Source organism: Camelus bactrianus, chromosome 12 (genome assembly GCF_048773025.1).
Source record: "Camelus bactrianus isolate YW-2024 breed Bactrian camel chromosome 12, ASM4877302v1, whole genome shotgun sequence".
Classification (NCBI taxonomy): Eukaryota; Metazoa; Chordata; class Mammalia; order Artiodactyla; family Camelidae; genus Camelus; species Camelus bactrianus.
Genome location: NC_133550.1, coordinates 17,368,497 through 17,383,630, shown reverse-complemented (window position 1 = coordinate 17,383,630; position 15,134 = coordinate 17,368,497). Strand labels below are relative to the sequence as shown.

The 15,134-nt window shown below is 57.3% G+C and overlaps 1 protein-coding gene across 8 annotated transcripts; it reads left to right on the top strand.

Annotated features, from left to right (window-relative positions):
- The first annotated feature begins 994 nt into the window (after positions 1-994).
- CACNB3 (calcium voltage-gated channel auxiliary subunit beta 3) lies at positions 995-14,686 on the top strand. 8 transcript variants are annotated; one of them, XM_074374948.1, is made up of 14 exons: positions 1,241-2,378; positions 4,594-5,755; positions 9,450-9,572; positions 9,766-9,888; positions 10,368-10,483; positions 10,758-10,822; positions 11,022-11,041; positions 11,240-11,320; positions 11,524-11,582; positions 11,750-11,859; positions 12,135-12,286; positions 12,483-12,578; positions 12,703-12,852; positions 13,319-14,686. In XM_074374948.1, exons 2-14 carry the CDS (start codon positions 5,711-5,713, stop codon positions 13,631-13,633), a joined length of 1,455 nt encoding a protein of 484 aa, XP_074231049.1. In that variant the 5' UTR covers positions 1,241-2,378; positions 4,594-5,710; the 3' UTR covers positions 13,634-14,686. The 8 variants fall into 8 exon arrangements, with proteins under 8 accessions (XP_045379483.2, XP_074231049.1, XP_074231047.1 ...); XM_074374946.1 differs by having other exon boundaries at positions 4,089-5,755; XM_074374947.1 differs by lacking the exon at positions 1,241-2,378 and adding an exon at positions 2,385-4,233.
- Positions 14,687-15,134: the final 448 nt, after the last annotated feature.

Genomic DNA, 15,134 nt, shown 5'->3' with positions numbered 1-15,134 from the left:
CTGATAGGCTCAGAGAGAAGTCATTGATATTTCTATTTTAAAGTAAGGGATGGAGAGAGAGGTGGTGTTCTAGGCTATAGGTTCTTGGGTAGGAGGGAGGGAAGAAGGGAGGGAGGGAGAGGGAAGCCAGGGACAATTGCTTGCCTTGGCCATCACCCCCGCCCCCACCCTTCTCCTATGGAAACTTAAGCTGCCCCAAGGCCCAGAGGAGCTAGTCCATTAGCTGTGGTCAGCGGGGGTGTAGGGAGGGGCCTCTCACCCTCCAGGTCTTATGGCCAAATGAAAAGCAAAGCTTCTGCTCCCTCTATTAGAGCCAAAACAAAACAAAAAACATAAAAACCTCTATGCACATTTTAAACACACACACACACACACACACAGCCTCTTTATCTCCTCTGAATAGTTGAAGCTGAGTAACTTGGGGGTAAGTGGGTGGTAGAGGATCCAGGGCCCACTGGACTAGACCACAGATGGAGTGGAGGAGGCGCCCTTCCAAAGCACTTTCCAGGTTAAGCCTGAGGAGGAGCTGGGGGTGGAGAGAGGAGAACTGATTCTCCCCCAATTTAGCTCCCTCTGGAATAGGGGCAAGAGCAGGGTCAGCTGAACAGAGAGGGAGGGAAGTCTTCCAAGATCCTTAGGGACTGAGGATTGAGGGGAGGGGTTCTGGGAACCCCCAGGGGAAGGGAATTAAAAGAAGGGCCTTGGGGGGACGGTGGAATGCCCTTGATTTGAAAGGGAAGAGTTCTAAAGTGATGCCGAGGGGGAAGTTGGGGACTCCGGTCGTCTCGCCTCAGGGTGTGTCTGTCTCCGCAAGGGGGTCAGCCACCCCCTCCCTCCCCTCCAGCCTCCGTCTTTAGTATAGCGAAGAGTCCAGACTGAGGAAATTGGGGGTGTGGAGGGACCAATGAGAAGCTGATCCGCTCAGAAAGGTTCAGGGAGAGAGCTGGCTGGGTCTACACCCCCGCACCCCCCTTCCCCCGCCAGAACTTGGGCTTGTCCTATTTGACGTGCCTGCCGAAGGGGACGGGAGAGGGTACTGACCCGAGGAACAGCCCCGCGACTTCGTACTCCCCGCTGCCTAGGCCGGGCCGGGACGCTGCCGGGCTCGGCGGGGGCGCCCCTGGAAACCAGGATGGAGGTAGGAGCGGCCAAAGGCTCCAGAATGGCCAAAGATCTCAAAGGAGCCCCGGTGGGGAGTCCCATACTAGGGGTATGGAGGTGGGACCACGAAGAGGATAGGGGAGAGAGATTTGTCTTGGGCTTCGGCGGGGGTCTGGGTTGCGCCGCCTCTGCTCTGACCAAGACAGCGCCTCCTGCTGGCAGGGCCGGACCCCTGCTGGTCAACAGACGGGACCCCGGGACGGGTGCCGCCTCCTGGAGGGTGTGTGCGGCCGCCGGCGAGTGAGCCCAGGGGGCGCTGCAGCGGGTGGGGGAGCCACCTCGCTTCACCTCGCGCTTCGCCTTCGCGGGCGGAGTCCCGCGGCCCCAGAACCCAGAAGAGAGGAATTACAGAAGAGGCTCCCCAGGCGCCGGGTGCATCCCGGCTGGGTTCTCTCCAGTTGGATCCCGTAGGAGCCACCGGGTCTGGGCCTGGGGCGGGTGCGTGGGCGTGGTTTCCCCGGAACCCAGAAGGAGGGCTTGACGCTGGGGCAAGCGAGGCGTACACGAGCAATAGTCCTTTTCGATCCTTTCCTCTGCTGAGGACGGGTCGAAGCCGTCGCTGGGACCGAAGCGCCTTTCTTCCTCGGGCGCTGGAGGATGGGCGCCGGGCGCACAGAGCTGGGGCCAGGAGGGAGCGGAACCTTCCGCCTTAAAGCTCTGGAGCCTGGGCAGCCCTTGAGCTACTCCCGCCTTCTGCCTGCGGCGGTGGGAGCTCCAGAGTCCCTTTTCTGGGGAGCGGGTTGAGGAGGAAGGGAGGCGGGGGGTGTCGGAGAAGGTAGGCAAGATATGGGGATGGAAGGACAGTGGAAGGCACCCAGATAAACAGGGAAAAGGAACCGTAGAGAGGAGGCAGAGATGGAAACGTAGAGAGCAGGACTGAAAGGCGACAGAGGAGGGAGAGAATGACAGAGGCGGCGAGAAAGGGAGGGGGAGGGGGAGGGAAGGAGAGAGAGGGGGGGAGAGAGAGAGAGAGAGAGAGAGGGAGGGAGAGAGGGAGGGAGGGAGGAAGGGGGAGGGAACCCGGAGAGAGGGAAGGGAGCAGGCGTTGGAGCCCGGCGGGCGTGGGGCGAGACCAGGCGTGCAGGCGGGAGCCAGTGTGCAGAGCAGCGGCTGGGTCCTGTTCCCGCCTCGGAGCCCCTGGCCCGGGGAAGGGGGAGAGGCCGCCAGCCCGGTCTATGTCTTTTTCTGACTCCAGTGCAACCTTCCTGCTGAATGAGGTAAACGCGGGGGCCCCCTCCCCAGTGGGTGGGAGAAAATCCCGTTAACACACCCCAGTGGGTCGGAGGAGAGCTAGGAAGAGGGCTGGCATTTGGGGGAGACTGCAGTGATGGGGAGGGAGGGAGGCCAAGGAGGTGAGGCTAAGGGTAGATGAGGCAGGTAGGAAAGGAGGGAGCAGCCAGAGCTAGCAGCTTCTAAGCACTGGGACTGGGAAATGGGAGCGGAGGGCTGTCTGAGGAACCAGAAAAGAGGCTAGATATGGGGGGTGGTGCTCTGCCAACCTCCCCTGATGCCACTCCCTGGGGCAGCCCAGCAGCTAGGATGCTAGGGGCTTTGGTTTTATCCAGATCTTAAATACTGCTGGGGAGGACTTCCCAGAGATCCTAGTTCCTGCCTCAGTTTCCCCATTTGATGCTCAGAGATTGAGATCTTCCTAGCTTCCTAAGTGCACTTTTAGGAGAAGCTAGAATGTATTCCAGAAGCTCCCAAGAATTCCAACTCCCAAACCTGGTTATTCAGGCTCGCCCCCCACCACATGTCCTGCTTCCATGCCTTGGGTATCTGCCAGCTGCCAGTCTAACTGCTCTCTCCTAGAAAGAGAACAGGAGGAATCCTCTCCTCCAATCTTTATCCCCCTCTCCCCCGCGCCCCGCCCTCAGCTCTCTATGCTCCTCCTGGGAAAAACAAAGGGTTAGGGACCATGTGTAGATTGACAGGCACACGTCTTGTTACAGGACAGGAAGTCAATAGGTTGCCATGAGAACTGGAGCGGGCAGGTGGTGGGTGAGGCAGGAAATGGAAGGGGGCAGAGATAAGGGAATGAGGGAGAGAGGCTGTGAAGCTTCTGAAAGACCCAGGCGATGGGCCCAGGTATGAGAAACTTGTACACGTCTCCTGGAGGTGGTTGGCATGGCAATGCTTGCTTCATGAGCAGACTTAGGCACTACCATCCCAGATGGGGATGAAGAGAACAAGGTGTGTGACTAATGAGTGAAGTTGATGGCAGATCCACTGTTACCTACAGTCCCCAGGACACCCTGATGGTGGAGGGAGTCCCAAAAGGAGAGGCCAGGGGAGTAAATTCAGATGGGGAGAGAAGTAGATGCCCCAGCAGCTGTCTTGTTTAGAATCATCTCCCAAGAGAGAGCACCCTGAGGGTCTTATTCTTTCACATTTCATGCCTTCTTTCTGCTTCTCTGGAAGGACAGAAGGAACTGAATAGCATAAGAGACAGAATGACTGAACAGGACAAAGAGACAGAATAATATGATATAAGGAATACTAAGAGACTGGGAGAGGGCACAAAGTGAGACGACAGAGTGTCTGGGATCTTCCAATACAGAGGAATCCAACATATAACCAACTCCCAAATGGTGCTGGACTCAGGAGTGGGAACTGTGAAAAAGGACTGTCTCCCTCAATAGTGAGCCACAGGGCTCCAACAAAGTTGTTTGCCAAATTCAGCAGGAGGATGAATTTGGGCAGGGCTGGACTGCACCACTCAAACAGGGTGGTGGCAGACTAAAGGCAGACTAAAGACGGTCTTAAGATGAGGCCCCTTCTCTTTCTCTTGCCAAGGGAACACGAACCAGTGAAAGAAGTGGGAGCCAGGTGGTTTGGGTGGTCTTCCTCTCTCCCGTACAGAGTGCTTCCCTACTACAGATCTCATCAAACCCTGTCAAAGTTTTGGTTTTCTAATTCCCTTGTAGCCCAGGAAGGTAAGGGGATGAGCAAATTTCTGATTCACCCTCCTGAGTGTGAGACACTGGGAACGGCGAAGGACTGAGCTCCGAAGCTCTCCAAGTGTAACCCTCTGTGTATCTCACATCCCCCTGGGGGTGAGAGGGAAAGAAGGTAGGTAGGCAATCAAAATTCAAAGGAATAATTTTGCTCAGGACATGAAAAAAGGAGGGAGCTCAGATAGGTGGTTCTCTGAGAAAGTTTCCTGAAGATAAGTACTGCTTCTCCGTCTCTAATCTCAAACGTTAGTGCCCCTTTGAAAGAGACTGATTGGTACAGGTGGCTCCAATCGGGATACCGGCCATCCCACCCCACCCCCATCCTTTTGCTAAAGAGGGCATCTTGCCTTACAATAGTGACTCTGCGGAGACTTGCTCTTCCTCTCCCAACCCGTGTGGCCAGGATCGCACCTTCTGTCCCAGACACAACAATCCCCTTACCTCCGCTCTCTGGTTCCTTTCCTCCTCCTTTTAGGCTTGCCTAAAACAGCCCCTCCCTCCGCCGGTTTCCACGGATGCCTTGGCAATGCCTGGCACAGTCCTTGGCAAAGAAGTGAGGAAGGGAACCCCCATCCTGGCCAGACTAGGATGAAATCTGCCCGCGCAACAGGTGTGGGGTGGCCGGACCCAAAACCTCACCCTTCGCACGGGTTGGGCAACAAGGCCCTTTGCTGCAAGGGTCCCAGGAGTGAGGGGGCCGAGAGCCGGGGGAGGGGGGAGCAGGGGCTACTTTCTTGGCATTGGCCTGGGGTCCCTAAACCCATTTCTCTCCACTACCACAGCGGGGTTTGATTTTGGAGTCTCCCGGGCCGCCAGGGCCCAGACACGCCGTCCTCACACCTGCCGCCCCTCCCCCGTCTGCCGCTCGCCCCCGCCCCGCCTCCTCGGTATCCCCAAATCTCCCCACTTTCCTGCCTCCCCCCTTCCTCCCTCTGTCTCCGTCCCTCCTTTCTCTGGCCCCCGCCTTCGCGTAACCTGCGCCCTCTCCTTCCTCCGCTGGGTCTCGTCTCCGCGGCGCCCCCTCCCCTCCCCCGCTCCAGCCCTTTGTTTCCCGGCGGAGTATTTCCTGGGTTGCCGAGCGTCTCTGTCTCCGCATCTCTCCTCGCCCCGCCTCCTTCAAGCCTGGATCCGCCCCGCCCGCAGTCTCTTCTCCCCTTCCTTCCCGCCGCCCCTCTGCCCTATAGGTGCCTGGGGACCCACCTTATACCCAGCGCCCGTCGGCCACCCTCTCCCGGCCGGGTCTCCGGCTCCCCCCGTGGCCGGCGCCCCCCGCCGCCGCCCCCGCCCGCTCGCAGGGAGAGGGGGGGTCAGGTGGGCGGGCACTATTGTTGTAGGAGCCGGCGCCAGATTCCTCAGCCGCGCTCGGGGTGGGACCGGCAGGGTTTGCGGGGTGGGGGGGGAGCGGTGATTTGAGCTCGGAGCAGCTGGTCTTCGCGGCTCGCTCGCTCCTTCGCGCTCTCTCGCTCTCCGCCGCCGCCCGCAGGGCTGCGGGGCTCAGTGGCATCTCCCGGGCGCGGCCCGCTGTCCTCGCCTCTGCCTCCGGGCCGCTCCCGCCCCCGGCGCCGCTCGCTTCCCCCCACCTGGACTCCCCCATGTATGACGACTCCTACGTGCCCGGGTTTGAGGACTCGGAGGCGGTGAGTGCCCACGGGGAGGGTGGGGGTGGGGAAGTTGGGGTGACATCCTCTCCCTCGGACCCTTCCCCCAGTTCAGGACTTTGAAAAACGCCTCTGTGACGGGGCAGGCGTGTAGGGGGGCGCTCCAGGAAAGTGGGGAGATGGGTTTTTCATGCTAGAGGGTCCCCATCGCCCCAGCCCTAGAGCAGGGGGCTTCGGGTGTGCAAAGAGGGGCTAGCGTAGCGAAAGAGCTCGGAGCAGGTGGCTCCACAGCCCAAGACAGAAGGGTAGAGGGAGGAGGGGCTCGAGGCTGAGGGCACAGAGGCTTTAGAGAGGCCTCCCTCAATGCCCGGAGTTCCCAAGGGAGGATTTGTGGGGTCTGAACACGACAGCTATAGCGGAAGCTGGGGCTCTTGCAGAGGGAGCCAATCCAGACCTCCTGTGCCTCAAGTAAAGGACAAATTAGGGAGCCTGGAGAACAGCAGAAAATCCGATCCCAGCCTCTTCGGAAAGAAGGATCATAAAACTTGAGGACCTCCATTATCCCCTTCTGCTGTCCATCTGAGCGTTGCCTTATCTCCTCACCGTGTCTTTAGCCCGGCTTCTCCCCTAGGCTGAAAACTGGGCACCCTGCACATGGGTGGGCCAGCTGACTGAGCCCCATCCATTCCACTCCTCCTGCTGAGGCATCTTCAGAGCAGCAGGCATCCTGAGCTCCTGCTCAGCATGGAGGACCTGGAGGTGAGGCCAGAGGAACTGAGAGCCTGGGGATGGAGAGGAAGCTCTTTGCTCAGAGAACCAGGCAACTGATAAATATTTAATTCTCCTCTTTCCTTTTATCTCCTGACCCACTGAGACAAATCAGCTCATTAGGCAGTGATTCCCGGAGCTCAGAGAGCAGGGAGAGTGCCTGGAAAGATGGGGCAAGGATGGGCAGCAGCTTCTTAGTCCCTTCTCTCAAACATTTAAGGAGGCAAGAATGTCTCCTTATGAGAGCAACGAGATGGCTTGAAGGGGTCCCTGATAGGTAAGGAGGGAGGAGTACTCCAGGGCCTAGAGGGGAGTGTTTGAGTCTTCTCCCCTCTCCTGCTGCCAAGCCCAGGATAGATGAGTTCTCCGGCGAATAGGCCGCTGTCAGTCCTTCTCCGGACTGGGCTCCTGCTGGGCCCAGTTCCCCATTGGGCCTCTGGGGCTAATTACACTGCTGCTAGAGCAGATGATTTTCAAGGCTCTGGTGGACACCGCTTTCTGACAGTTGAAGGGACAGCTGGCACGGCCCAGGGTGCCAAGGTGAGCTGGAAAATGAACCTCTCTGTGGGGCTGGAGGGCCCTAGAAGGTTCTTCCTGTCCCTGGTTGAGAAAGCAGGGGTTGTTGGAAGGTAAAGATCGACATGTGGATGGTGTGAGGGGGCAGCCTGCTAACCCATCACTCACCCCCCAGCCCCTCTGGTTCCTGGATCACCCTCCCCCACTTCCCCTTCTCTCAGCTGGCTCCTTGCTCTCCCTGAGGCCCCCTCTGAAGCAGTAGGAGGGAAATCAGGCTCTAAATAAATCCAACGGCTCATCTCCCTCCTCTCCTTCCCCCGTGCCAGGCAAGAGTGGAGCTGCAGCCTGCCCACACACTCACCAGGCGAGGGGGGCACCACCAGGGCACGGTGCCAACTCCTGGCAGCTCCAGAGTACTGAGCCTCTAGCTGTTTTGGCATAACAGGAGGTGGGAGAGGTGAGACCCCAGAGTACGTTTGGCAGGGCAGCCCTGACTGGCTTCCCTGAGTGATACCAGAGCTTGAGAGACTCCGGCGTAATGGAGAGGGGATTCCATTCCGAGCACACTCATTAGACATTTAGGAAGAGATCCCATCATTCACATCCTAGGGGGAGAGGCCAGGTAACCCAGGTGTCCCAGGCAAGGACATGAAGGTTACTAAATTAGGCTGAGAGCCTGGAGAACAGAGAGTAAAGGTCAGACTCCTCTCCCAGTACGGGTCTGGACATCTAGGAAGCATCTGATATTACGTATTAAAGTGAGTGGTCATTCTACTTGGCCTCCTGCCTCCCAGCCTGTTGGCCCCTATTCACTTCAGCCAGCCATTTGCCACAGAGGTATCTCTTGTCCCCAAGACCCTGGAAGGAGGACCCCACTCTACTGATGGTGCAAAGGTTCTTCCTGGGGTTCAGTTGCTCATTATCCTGCTGCCAAGCTAGCCTCAAGTTCTCAAGAGAGATGGGGAACATTCTCTATATAATAATGGAAGACACCCCCCCCCACCTTGTGCTATCTTCATGCCTTTGGTCTCCCACAGACAATTGTGTTGCGCTTACGCTCTAGGACATGGGCTGCCATCAGGCTGACCAGCCCTCTAGCCCATGGTGGGGCTGGGCCAGAGGGCGTGGCCAACAGCAGGTGTGTGAGTTTGTCTTCCCCACCCGGAGCCTGGCCTCTGCTGCCTTCTGTAGGTGGTCATGCACAGTGGGCTTGAAGGCATGTTCCTCAGAGAACATTCTACTAAACTCCCTTTCCTAAACACACATGCACACATTACCAAGTGGACCCTTTATCTAGGCTCCTGCCTTACCTGTGCCACCTGCATCTCAGAATTGCTGGAAGGATCACTTCAGGCTTCTGCCCATAAAGAGGGGAAACTAAAGCAGGAAACAAAAGACTCCCTTTTCCCTAGACTGAGGGGGAAGCACAGATATCCTGCCTTCTGTCCTCCTGTCCTAAGGTCCAGCTTCCCTTGTTCAGTTTCGCATCTCCCTCATGGCCTTAAAGGTGAGCTCTGTGACCCTCCAAATGTACCCTCATTGCCCAAAGATCCTTGCTGTGAGCAGACTCACTCTCCTGGCTAAGGTTACCAAAGACCCACCCCAGCATCCCCAGGGTTGCTCCTGGCTGGGTTGCCAGGGACCCACGTGGCCTTCCTCCAGGGCTGATATCCCCTTGGGCAAGGGGTGGGGAGACATAGGCCAGGTGGTAGGCGTGGTCCAGCCTCACCTGGGCCCAAGGAGATAGCTTTGTGTTGCCTTCTCAGTTTGTCTTGTTTGCTGCTAGTTGTTCCAGCAGGTGTGAGAGGAAAGAAGTAGGTGGAGGCGGGGAGAGTAGGGAGGAAGTAACTTTCAGGAGTTGGGAGCCCTGTGTCCTCCTCTTCACCCTGGAAGGGTAGGGCCTGGGGGAGATGAGATCGAAGAGGGTGGGTAGCTGTATCCTGACACTCAGGGCTAGTGTCATGCCAACCAATGTTTCTTGACCGTACCTGGCTGGCTGTGCTCCTGTCAGGCATTTTAAAGGGATAACATCCAGGCTGCTTTGCAGGCTGTTGTGAACAAGAGGGCTAGGTCTTCTGGACTCGCAAGATTCCAAATCATCTCCAATATATCATCTTCAACACATCTCCCTTCCCTCTGTCTTGGAGGACATGGTCAAGGGGAGAAAAGGGAGGAAGGAGGGAAGTGAAGGCTGTGTTCAAAGGTGCAGTATTAATAGGTTTAGGGAGGAAGGGTCCAGATCGTAGCACACATGGGTTAGGCTGGCTTTTCTGCAGCCCTAGAGGCACTGGGATGTTTCTCGGGGAGATAGGAGGAACTGGTGGGGTCAGCTGCCCCCGTGGAGATGGAGAGGCCAAGGTTAGTGGAGACACCACTGTAGGGTTTGGAGGTGCCTCTGTAGTGCCCTTCACACCTGAGCCCAGGGGTCACAGCGTCTCCCCTATGCCAGGGTTCAGCTGACTCCTATACCAGCCGCCCATCTCTGGACTCAGACGTCTCCCTGGAGGAGGACCGGGAGAGTGCCCGGCGTGAAGTGGAGAGCCAGGCTCAGCAGCAGCTTGAAAGGGCCAAGGTATCATCTTGCGGGCTGGGGGCAGGCCAGGCCAGGCTGGGTGGAAACTTGTGCTAGGTCCTAAGTCTCAAGGGGTCAACGGGCAGGATGTGCATGAGTGTGCAAGAGCATGTGTGTGATGGGCAGGCTGATGGGGCACTGGAAGGGGAACTCTGAAGCGCCCCTCATTTGCACCTATGGTCAACTTCTCTAGCACAAACCCGTGGCATTTGCTGTGAGGACCAATGTCAGCTACTGTGGCGTACTGGACGAGGAGTGCCCAGTCCAGGGCTCTGGAGTCAACTTTGAGGCCAAAGACTTTCTTCACATTAAAGAGGTGAGCAATTCCCTCCAAATAGAAAGCATTTAATGTCTATTTCTCCACTCTTGACCCAGTTCCCATGCCTCTTGCTTCAGTCCTCAGTTATAAACAGTTCCCCAAATTCCTCAACTCTAATCCTTAACACACCCCGGCACACCCCTCACATGCAAGACCTAATCCCCAGGGTCTCCATCTTCCTGAGACCTGGCTTGGGCCTCAATCTCCAGATCTGTAAAGGAAGCAGTGAGATTAGTTGCCTCTTAGGTTCCTTGTGACAGCCATGATGCCTCACACCGAAATCTTGGGGGCCTCAAACCTGGCTGCTCTGCCTTCGGGCACCTTCTGCCCCCGACCCTGACTCTGCCGCTTGTGCTGCCTTCCTCAGATCAGCTCTCTGAATGGCTCCCTGACTCCTTCACACCAAAAAGCCGGGACTGAGGCCTGGGCCTGGGCGGCCTCCTCTCACCACCTCTTTTGCTCCACCCCACCCCTAGAAGTACAGTAATGACTGGTGGATCGGGCGGCTGGTGAAAGAGGGTGGAGACATCGCCTTCATCCCCAGCCCCCAACGTCTGGAGAGCATCCGGCTCAAGCAGGAGCAGAAGGCCAGGTAAGCACAGGGCTGTGACTCAAGAAACACACACCCCAGAGGTGTGCATGCACTTTACCCATGGTCCACATCACCACACAGGCAACACGTTATCCCCCCACAAATACACGCAGTGTGCACATTTTCACCGCACAGATACAAATGCATACACGCAAATGCTCATATGTCACACATACTTCCCTCACTAGCTAAAAGATAAGGAAATGTATCCAGCTATTAAATGATGTGTAGCACAGACACACAGACACTTACTGACCTCTCTTTCTGCTCTCAGGAGATCTGGGAACCCCTCCAGCCTGAGTGACATTGGCAACCGACGCTCCCCTCCTCCATCTCTAGGTAGCCTCCCCTCAACCCACCCATCTTGGGTAGGTGGGAAACTGAGACACAGGGGAAGGGAGAGTCTCCCAGGTGAACAGTGTGGGAAGGGGTTGGAGCTGGGAGAAGCCCAGGGTCTCCTCTGGGGAAGGGAATACCGTGCCCGCAGGGCCTTTCCCCTCTTCACCAACTTTAATCTTTTATTTCCTTTTCCAAAAAGCCAAGCAGAAGCAAAAGCAGGTGAGTCAAGGAAGGGACCTGGGCTTGGGGGGCTCATGGCTCTGGCCTTGGGGACAGGTTTCTGGGCAGTCATTGTTGGAGGGGCAGGAGAACACAGAGGGGAGGGAGCCTAGAACTTCTGAATCTGCCCCACCCCCAGTCAGGTGAAGGGCAGGACACACAGCCATGACTTTGCCTGACCTCAGGTCAATTCTGCAGGCGGAACATGTTCCCCCATATGATGTGGTGCCCTCCATGCGGCCTGTGGTGCTGGTGGGACCCTCTCTCAAAGGTTATGAGGTAAGAGGAAGTCCCTGACCCCAGAGTCACCTCCACCAAGCCCACCACAGGAGGGGCCCAGGAACGGTGGGAGGGGATGTCCCTCCCCACAGGCCCCCTCATCAAGGTCTTCATGTGGAGCGGGTGGGCTCCACAGGATGCTGCTTCCCTCCAAGAGGGGCCTCAGTCAGTTCCACGCCTTTCCTCTCACCCCTCCCACCTAGGTCACAGACATGATGCAGAAGGCCCTCTTTGACTTCCTCAAACATAGGTTTGATGGCAGGTAAGCTGCCCTGACCTGGGGTGGCATGAGAACCAAGGAGAAACCATTGCCTTCTTCCAGATGCCTGTAGCAAAGTCTTCTCTAAAGTGAAAGTTGGCAGGACCTGGGTAAGGAGGGGGCTAGGCTTGAAATTTAGAGGTGGGCTGTGCTCCTCCACCCCGACCCAGGATCTCCATCACCCGAGTCACAGCCGACCTCTCACTGGCAAAGAGATCTGTGCTCAATAATCCTGGCAAGAGGACCATCATTGAGCGTTCCTCTGCCCGCTCCAGCATTGGTGAGGAGCCCCCATCTCCTTCTCCTCTGCCTACTCGAGCATTAGTGAGACCATCCTCCAACAACCTGCATTCCTGCCCAACCCCTTCCACTTGCCCCAGGATTGGCAAGAACCGACCCCAGTCTCCTCAATTCCCTCTGCCTGCCCAGGCCCTGATGAACACCCTCTCCCTCCAGTTCCTTCCCATCCACATTTGGGAGGCCCCAAAACCCTGTCAGAGTAAGAAGTGGGTGGAGCCACTGGTGAGCATTGCGGCTCGCTGGCTCCCTCCATAGCTGAAGTACAGAGTGAGATCGAGCGCATTTTCGAGCTGGCCAAATCCCTGCAGCTAGTAGTGTTGGATGCTGACACCATCAACCACCCAGCACAGCTGGCCAAGACCTCACTGGCCCCCATCATCGTCTTTGTCAAAGTATCGTCACCGAAGGTAAGTCAGCAGCGGTGATGGAGAAGGCTACCCTCCTAGAATGCAGTACAACTCTGCTTGGTTCCTGCCCGCAGGGACCGATTCCCTTTCCCTGCCTACCCCTTACTTAGCACAACTCTGAGTCATCGTCGCCTGCTCCTCATGCTGTACCACAAGCACAGTTCTTTCTAGGCCCAGCTCTGCCCTTTTCCCTCAGGTACTCCAGCGTCTCATCCGCTCCCGGGGGAAGTCACAGATGAAGCACCTGACTGTACAGATGATGGCATATGATAAACTTGTTCAGTGCCCACCAGTGAGTGCCTGGGCAGCTACTCCTGTGCCCAACTCTTGCTCTCCCAGGGTTGGGGAAGTGACGGAGATAGATGGGGGACTGCTGCTGAGAAAAAGCCAACATTTCCCCTTTCCCCTCCCTGCAGGAGTCATTTGATGTAATTCTGGATGAGAACCAGCTGGAGGATGCCTGTGAGCACCTGGCTGAGTACCTGGAGGTTTACTGGAGGGCTACCCACCACCCAGCCCCCAGCCCTGGACTTCTGGGCCCTCCCAGTGCCATACCTGGACTTCAGGTAACCATTTCCAATAGGCACAGATGCTCAGGCTAAGCCAGCCAAGGCAGCGCCCCTCCCTGCCCAGAGCATCATCCTTGGCCTCCAGTTTGAAGGCCAAAGGATCAGAGAACTCAGCTCTGCTGTGCAGAGCTAGAGCAGATGGGCGAAGGCACTTCCTGATGAGAGGGGAATAAAGCAATGAGATGGGTCATCAGAGGCCACCTTTCTAGGACTCAAAAGAGACACACTCTCCAAACCGTTCTCCTAGCCTGTCTTGAAGTCAGAGCCTGAATTTTGCAAGAGTCAAAAGCACCAGTTTTCCACGTCTGAGGTGGAAGAATGCTCCTGTATGCTTCTCCTTCCTTGCACTATTTGCTGTACCCAGGGACTGAGTTGAGGGGGAGTATCCCCCACCCTATTAGAGGTGGAAGGGAGGCCAGGGCGAGGTCTGCACTGCCTCACTTCAAGCTGTTGTTGCCCCCAGAACCAGCAGCTGCTAGGGGAGCGTGGTGAGGAGCACTCACCCCTTGAGCGGGACAGCTTGATGCCCTCAGATGAGGCCAGCGAGAGCTCCCGCCAAGCCTGGACAGGATCTTCACAGCGTAGCTCCCGCCACCTGGAGGAGGACTATGCAGATGCCTACCAGGACCTGTACCAGCCTCACCGCCAGCACACCTCCGGGCTGCCTAGTGCAAATGGACACGACCCCCAAGACCGGCTCCTCGCCCAGGACTCGGAGCACAACCACAGTGACCGGAACTGGCAGCGCAACCGGCCCTGGCCCAAGGATAGCTACTGACAGCCTCCGGCTGCCCTACCCTGGCAGGCACAGGCACAGCTGGCTGGGGCGCCCGCTCCAGGCAGGTTGGAGTTAGACTGGCATTAGGCTGGCACTAGGCTCAGCCCCTAAAACCCCCTGCCCGGCCCCAGCTCCAGGGCTGCCTGCAGTCTGGGAGAAGCAGTGACCCCCCCAAGCCTCCCATTCCAGGTACTAGCTGTGTGTGCTGCACCCCTGGCACCTTCCTCTCCTCCTGCACAAGAAGCTGCCCCACTGGGCAGTGCCCTCAGGCCAGGATCCCCTTAGCAGGGGCCTTCCCACCAGACTCAGGGAAGGGATGCCCCCTCAAAGTGACTAGAGGGTGGGGGTGTGGGCAGCACGGCCTGAGGAAGAAACAAGGTCCCTGAGCAGGTGTAATCCTAACAGTCAAGAGACTCAGGGGTTGTGCTTTGGGGTCTGAGGGCCTCCACTCACCTCACTGCCACACATTAGAAATGAGACAATCAAAGCCCAACAGGGTGGCACTCCCATCCATCAGCTGGGGTGGGACATCCACACAGGCTGGAGCACAGGCAGGCTAGGCTAGGGCCAAAGGCCTTACAGCTGAAGCTCTTGAAGGGAAGGGCTCTCCTCACCTGCCAGGAAGCTTCTTAACACCTGAAAGGACCAGGGACCAGGAACAGGGTCAAGCCAAATGGCGGAAGGGAGCCAGCCTGGATTAGGGGTTTGGGAAGGGAAGGCGTGTGTAGCGGAGAATGTATGGACAGCTTCGGGGGCCTCCTTGCCCCCCTCATTCTTTTGCTCTTGCATCCTGTCATTTCTGTTCTTGGCTCTCATGCCTCCTGGGGAATATGGGCCTGACTTTATTCCCTGATCCATAGCTGCTGCTTGTTAAGTTAGGGTTAGATGGGGAGAGATAGGATCCCGGGGAGAGATAGGATCCCGTGGACAGTCCCCAGAGGCCCATCTACCCGGCTACCCTTGACTTACGGCTCTAGTGTGTGACCTACAGAGCATGCTCCCCAAGACCCTGCCCCACCTCACTGTCATCACTAATAAACACCATCCACAGTCCCTCAGGCTCCTGTTCTCTGTCTGTTGGCTTAAGCAGCCAAACTCCTCACTGGATGGCCCGAGTCTGGAGGAGGTAAAGAAGTATCCTGGCCTCCTTTCTGTCACAAAGGACCCACTGAGTGGGAAGGGAAAAGGACAGAGTTGGGAGAGGCACCACACTTCCAGGCACCCCTTCACCCACCCCCTCATGCCCAGGGCCTGGAGGGAAACTTTCAGCAGCACAGAAGGGAATTGTTTAGGGAGGTGGAGAAGAGGCTTAGTCACAGCCTTATACCGTCCCTGCCTCAGGCCCAAAAGGTCCAGAATTTGTTGCAATTTTTAACTCCATATACTTGCCCAGCTCTCTAAGGGTTAAGGAAGAATGTGTGAATAAAAATACTGGGGGAGGACCCAGGCTGGGCAGCTCTCTAGCCCTCTCCCTGCAACCTAAACTCAGCCGGGCCCAGCT